Source organism: Salvelinus sp. IW2-2015, unplaced genomic scaffold (assembly GCF_002910315.2).
Source record: "Salvelinus sp. IW2-2015 unplaced genomic scaffold, ASM291031v2 Un_scaffold1481, whole genome shotgun sequence".
Classification (NCBI taxonomy): domain Eukaryota; kingdom Metazoa; phylum Chordata; class Actinopteri; order Salmoniformes; family Salmonidae; genus Salvelinus; species Salvelinus sp. IW2-2015.
Window position 1 is genome coordinate 80,926 of NW_019942937.1, and position 7,063 is coordinate 87,988.

At 49.3% G+C, this 7,063-nt stretch overlaps 1 protein-coding gene across 1 annotated transcript in view; it reads left to right on the plus strand.

Moving 5' to 3' along the window:
• LOC112070976 (serine-rich adhesin for platelets-like) overlaps window positions 1-7,063 on the plus strand; it is a 75,981-nt gene extending 68,918 nt beyond the window's left edge. Inside the window, exon 4 of the mRNA XM_024138436.2 lies at window positions 5,158-7,063. Coding sequence (XP_023994204.2) covers window positions 5,158-7,063 — 1,906 coding nt within the window. The remainder of the gene's footprint in view (window positions 1-5,157) is intronic.

Here is a 7,063-nt window from a genome sequence, read left to right on the forward strand (position 1 = left end):
TTAATGCGCCCGTAAAGCCTAGCGGCGTTAGCGGCACCTGCTTTTAAGTTAAGGGATTCAATTGTTCCACCTTTTAGGACCAGTTAGAAGACCCATTGGGTATGGTTGACAGTGCATCCATCCATTCACCGGTCACTACGGAGGGTTACGTATCTCTGATAGATAACCAAGAGAGGGTTCCAGTTAAAGTCCTGTGAGATACTGGTGTCTGCTCCCTCTTTCTCCACAGACAGACACAGGACACAGGGTCTTGATCCGAGGGTTTACATGTTGTGTCTGTCCCTTTACACAAACTTGTGCGCTCCACAGATCTGGTACAAGGTGAGGTCATCATAGGAGTGTCTGTCGAAGMAGCGGCGGTGATTCTATGAAATGACCTTGCCGGTGGGCGGGTCTAGCGAGATGTATCACCACCTCTTATGGTTTCCATGCCTTCGGCCCATCTCAGAGAGGTGCCGGATGAAAGTGCTCAGAATTTCCACAAAGTGTTTACTGCTTGTGCTGTGACTCGTGAAAGGGGCCGCGTTGAGTCCGTGTCTGAGTCTGATGCAGGGACCAGTGAGGTGGCGGACTATTCTGTAACTTGTGTGCCTGACCTTCCTTTGTCTGTTTCCCGTGGTGACCTGGTAGCAGAACAACAGGCCCTGCTCTGAAAGGGTTGTTTGAGCAGGTCCTCCCGGGCCGATGATGTTCCAAATGTAGTACAGAGATACTACTTAAAGGATCAATTGTTGGTGAGGAAATGGCTGCCTCATGGTGACTATTTTTTTGGGGTGACCCTGTCATTCAAATTGTAGTACCATATACCTTCCGTGATGTGCTTTTGCAGACGTCTCATGGGGATGTTGCTGGTCATTTAGGTGTTGGGAAGACCTATGGCCATATTCATTTATTTTGGCCTCGTCTGAAAAGAGCCGTCTCAGCATTTATCAAACWTTGCCATACTTGCCAGTCGACTGGGAAGCCTAACCAGACGTTAAAGCCAGCACCTTTGTACCCAATACCGGTAGTAAGCCAACCCTTTGAGCATTTAACTATTGATTGTGTTGGCCCATTGCCTCATTCCAAACCGGTAGTATTTACCTGTTGACGGTGACGTGACCAGTTATCCCGCTGCTTATCCTCTCCGTACCATAACAACCAAGTCCGTTGTTAGGGCATTGACTCGGTTTATTTCTGTTTTCGGAAATACCCAAAATTATTCAAAGCGATCAAGGTTCCAACTTCACTTCTCACATGTTTGCACAGGTGTTACGCCAACTTCGCATCGGACACAATCTTTCGACCGCATATCATGCACAGAGTCAGGGAGCCATGGAGCGGTTTCATCAGACCCTTGAAGTCGTTGTTTACGCACTTTTTTACACTCGGATGTCTGAGCCAGAGGTTGATGCGGTGGTGTCTGTACCTTCAAGCTTTTCCCCTCGAGATTCGTCATATTAAGGGGGTGGACAATGTTTTGGCGGATTCGTTGTCCCGTGTGCCCTCTCCTTAGTCGTCCTGTTTAATACTGTGTTGTCTGTTCTCTGACAATTTGGTCTCCTCTCTCTTCCTCTCCTTTTCTTAATTTGCGTCCAGTTGCCATGGTTGCTGGAGCTGTTGGTGTGGGTGGAGTTAAGTGGTGGACCTGTGTGGGTGGATGTCCAGGGAGTGCAAGTATATTTGTATTGTTTATTGCTTGTGTTTATTAAAACATGAAACATTTCGGGGACATGGGAGGTCCCCGTTTTTATGGGTGGTGGTGTGACGGCCCTTCCCTGCTCTCTCTACTGGGTTTAGCTGTGCTTACTTCCTGCAGGAGAGGTGGGCGGAGTAGGAGAGGTGGGCGGAGTAGGAGAGGTGGGCGGAGCTGGGAGGGMGGTCAGTGCTGATAGGGCACACCTGTGACACCTCAGCTGTGGCATWAAGCCACTGTTTCCCCGTTCAGCGAGAGATTCCTCTCTCCATGCATAGCTTTTGGTTGTTTCGTTGTGGCGTTGGCAGTTGACYCCTAATTTACTGACCTTCCTGCCTCGTCTGATTATTGTTGTGAGTGTTTCTTTATGGAAGAAATTAATTTTGTTTTTCCTTTACTCAGTGTGTGGTTTCCCATTGTTACAATCTTGAGACAGGTTGTAACAGACCCCCACCACTGAAATCTCCTCTTATGCTACATATCAATCCTCTGTAGGAAGCACAGAGTGCTGATCTGGGGTCAGGTCCCCTCCCCCTCTCCATATAAGGAACTGATCCCATGACATCATCACTCTGAGACGGGGGAACCCTGGTTTCATAATGGGTTTGAAGTCTACTAACCCTTCCTGTATACGGAGCATTATGGCCCTATAAGGAACTGATCCCATGACATCATCACTCTGAGACGGGGGACCCTGGTTTCATAATGGGTTTGAAGCCTACTAACCCTTCCTGTATACGGAGCATTATGGCCCTATAAGGAACTGATCCCATGACATCATCACTCTGAGACGGGGGACCCCTGGTTTCATAATGGGTTTGAAGCCTACTAACCCTTCCTGTATACGGAGCATTATGGCCCTATAAGGAAGCTGAATTCCCATGACATCATCACTCTGAGACGGGGGACCCCTGGTTTCATAATGGGTTTGAAGCCTACTAACCCTTCCTGTATACGGAGCATTATGGCCCCAGATCACAGAAATGGAATGTTATTCCTTTTCATGCTCTTTCTCTCTATGGGTTTTCTGACTTTGAACTGAAGAATATCATGTTTTTATGGTTGATAAATACTTTCCTAAATCTAAATAATCTACTAGATCGGAGTATTTTAGTGCTGAGACGGAGACAGCTATGCACATTTTCTTTATTTTATTTTTAATTTTTATTTAACCTTTATTTAATTAGGCAAGTCAGTTAAGAACAAATTCATATTTACAATGATGGCCTAGCAAAAGGCAAAAGGCCTCCTGCGGGGATGGGGGCTGGGATTTAAAAAAATACAAAATAAATAGGACTACACAACACTACATAGAGACCTAAGATGACAACACAGCAAGGCAGCAACAAAACAACAACACAACATGGTAGCAGCACAAACATGGTACAGACATTATTGGGCACAGACAACAGCACAAAGGTCAAGAAGGTAGAGACAACAATACATCACACAAAGCAGCCACAACTGTCAGTAAGAGTGTCCATGATTGAGTCTTTGAATGAAGAGATGGAGATAAAACTGTCCAGTTTGAGTGTTTGTTGCAGCTCGTTCCAGTCGCTAGCTGCAGCGAACTGAAAAGAGGAGCGACCCAGGGATTGTGTGAAGCTTTAGTGACTTTAACAGAAATGGTGACAAAGGGTGGTTGTATGTGGAGGATGAGGTGCAGTAGATATCTCAGATAGGGGGGGTGTTGTATGTGGAGGATGAGGCTGCAGTAGATTCTCAGATAGGGGGGGGTGTTGTATGTTGGAGGATGAGGGCTGCAGTAGATATCTCAGATAGGGGGGAGGTGTTGTATCGTGGAGGATGAGGCTGCAGTAGATATCTCAGATAGGGGGGGTTGTATCGTGGAGGATGAGGCTGCAGTAGTATTCAGATAGGGGGGGGGGTGAACTGGTGTTGTATGAGAGGTTGAGGTGCAGTAGATTCTAGAAGGGGGTGGTGAACATGTTGTATGAAGAGGATGAGGGGCAGTAGATTATCTCAGATGAGGGGGGGGTGTTGTATGTGGAGGATGAGGGCTGCAGTAGATATTCTTCAGAGAGGGGGGGGTGTTGTATGTGGAGGATGAGGGCTGCAGTAGATATCTCAGAGAGGGGGGAGTGAACGGGTTGTTGTGGGGGATGGGGCTGCAGTAGATATCTCAGATGGGGGGGGTGTTTGTATGTGGAGGATGAGGGCTGCAGTAGGTGTAATTCTCAGTAGGGGGGGGGGGGGTGAACAGGTGTTGTATGTAGAGATGAGGGCTGCAGGGTAAAAGATCTTCGATGAGGGGGGGGGTGACAGGTGTTGTAATGCAGAGGATGAGGGCTGCAGTAGATATCTAGAGAGGGGACGGGGGCGTGTTGTATGTGGAGGATGAGGTGCAGTAGATTCTCAGAGAGGGGATGAACTGGGTGTTTGTATGGGGGGATAAGGGCTGCCAGTAGGTATCTCAGATAGGGGGGGGGGGCAGGTGTGTATGTAGGAAGCAGAGTGATATTTCGTAGGGTGACTGTTGTGGAGGAGAGGGCTGCAGTAGAATATCTCAGATAGGGGGGAGTGAACAGGTGTTGTATGGGGAGGATGAGGGCTGCAGTAGATATCTCAGATAGGGGGGAGTGAGGCCTAAGAGGGTTTTGACATGGCTTTTTTAAATTGATCCCAGAACCCGTTCTTTCCATGTAATCTAGTCTGTTGACAACATTAAATGATTTTACAGTATTTAAAGGGATGGCCTCAGATACATTTTACTGAAAACCCTATTGAATAAAAACTCCACGAGAAAATATGTTGGGCAGCAATTGGGAGGGTTTTCATCGGTTGAATGACGTTTATTCAGAGCGCGCAAGGGAACCACGCCTGCAGAACCTGTTAGGCACCTGCATAAGGTCCGTCTGAATAGCAGCCACTGAGAAGTGCGTAGGAAAGGCGTACATTCCTGAATCGGTTCCTAATGAGGTGTGTACTTTTTTGGTAAGACCTGTTTCTAATACAGCGAAGGTCAGATGGATGAGGGTTCTGTATGTTGGCTAGACTGCACAAACCGATCTGGCACCAGGCTACAACGGGTCTACAACTACACYGACCCATATTCTCTATTACGGTGGTAGTGGTGCCACTCAGTCTGGTGTATCGTCTCTCAGGCTAAACATCACGTCATCTGTCTAGCTCAACGTGTTGTCACAGGACTGGAGTTAAAGCCAGACTGACATTGATTAGGGGTTGAGGTACAGGACAGGTATGAGAGACATTGGAAGCTACTCATTTTTACTACATCATGCCAACCACTGGTTGGTTTAGTCTGTCAGGGGATAAGTCCTCCGAGATTTAGATGCTATGAAATACATWWTTTTTTWAAATTCAGAATTCAAGTTATTATCCCCCAACATTTGCAGTTGTTTGGTGTTACCACTGACTATGTCCAGTAGAACTGCAGGTCTGAGGTTAGCCGTGTAAACAAACATCACTAATCAAGAGGACTGTGTGCCTTCCTTTCACAGCCCGGTGGTGTCACCTAGCTCAGACCCTCACCTCACCCCCCATACCCCTGGTCTCACCCCCCTTACCTCTGGTCTGCTGTCCTGGGGCCCCCCTCACCTCCCTGTAGATCCTAACTCACTGGGCACCCCACTCCATCACACTAACCCCTTCAGCCTGTCTCCTCCCCCAATGTCTCCCTCCAACCCGTTCCTCTCTCTCCTCCAGTGTAACCCGTTCTACGAGGAACTCCTAGCTGATCAAGCTCTAAACCTTAACTCTGCCCAGCCCCATCTGTCTCCCTGTTCTAGCTTTACCTCCTATATCTCAGTAGCACCGCAAACCTGGTCTACCAACCCTAACCCCATCCTGCCCCTAACCCAACACCGCCAAGTCACACAAGACTGCACTAACACTGGTATGAAGGAACAAAGACCCTCCCATAAACCTTCTACAGAAGAGAAGAGCGCCAACACTAAGGAGAGAGAAGAAGAAGCAGTTAAAACTAGCCAGAGACCGCTCCCAAAGACGGTGCCCTCTGCTAACTCTCCCGTCTGTGAGGAAGACATGTCCTATGCTAAGGCTGAGACTGCATCATTCCACTCTGCCACTGGCTCAGACAACATGGCTGCTTTAGACTTGATGGGGGAGTTCTCTGACGATCGATGCTGGGTCACTTTTGATGATGTCATCCGGTCAGACACAATAGATCGAGCCACATCCCTTCTGGGAGCCATGTGTGTTGATAAAGAGAAGACCACATCCCCTGAAGCAAGGATAGACTGGCCAATCGGCATGGACTTAGAATCATATAACTCACCAGAACTTTCCAATGCACTTCTACACTCTTTCAGCTCTCAAGCTGACAGTCCACTAAAAACATTTCAGACCACTACTGGGACATCTAGTGGTGTGAAGATCAATGAAGACATTGAGGATTACAGATCAGAGGACCAATACCCAGAACACCCTCGTGTGGAGTCCGTTGTAGTCCAACGGTCCCTCTCAGAGGAACACCTGCAACAACGGTCCATCTCAGAGGAACACCTGCAACAAAGGTCCATCTCAGAGGAACACCTGCAACAACGGTCCATCTCAGAGGAACACCTGCAACAACGGTCCCTCCCAGAGGAACACCTGCAACAACGGTCCCTCCCAGAGGAACACCTGCAACAACGGTCCCTCCCAGAGGAACACCTGCAAACAACGGTCCCTCCAGAGAACACCTGCAACAACGGTTCCTCCTCAAGAAGGAACACCTGCAACAACGGTCCCTTCCAGAGGAACACCTGCAACAACGGTCCCTCCAGAGGAACACCTGCAACAACGGTCCCCCCAGAGGAACACCTGCAACAACGGTCCCTCCCAGAGGAACACCTGCAACAACGGTCCCTCCCAGAGGAACACCTGCAACAACGGTCCCTCTCAGAGGAACACCTGCAACAACGGTCCCTCTCAGAGGAACACCTGCAACAACGGTCCCTCTCAGAGGAACACCTGCAACAACGGTCCATCCCAGAGGAACACCTGCAACAACGGTCCCTCTCAGAGGGCACAAGGAGGAATAGCGTTGAGGACCTGACTCTGTCGTTCGGCAGCGACCCTGGCGTTGAGGACCTGACTCRGTCGTTCGGCAGCGACCCTGGCGTTGTAACCCTGGGGTCGTTGTCCTGTGTCCAGCAGCATGACACTTCTGATCTCCTCGCTGCCTCCTCCTTCTCCGCTCCTTCCTCTCTAACTGCTGAACGTAACACCTCTTCCTCTCCAGCTCTCTCCTCTCTCCCTGCCCCGCCCCCTGCTACTGTGACGTCATCAGTAAGCACTGTCTCCGCCGCACCCCTTTTCTCCACTGCACAGCCAGTGGTTGGTGCGTCGCATGCTGGCATGCCCCAGGAGACACATCCGCCAGCCAATCAGCAGATCAGGTGA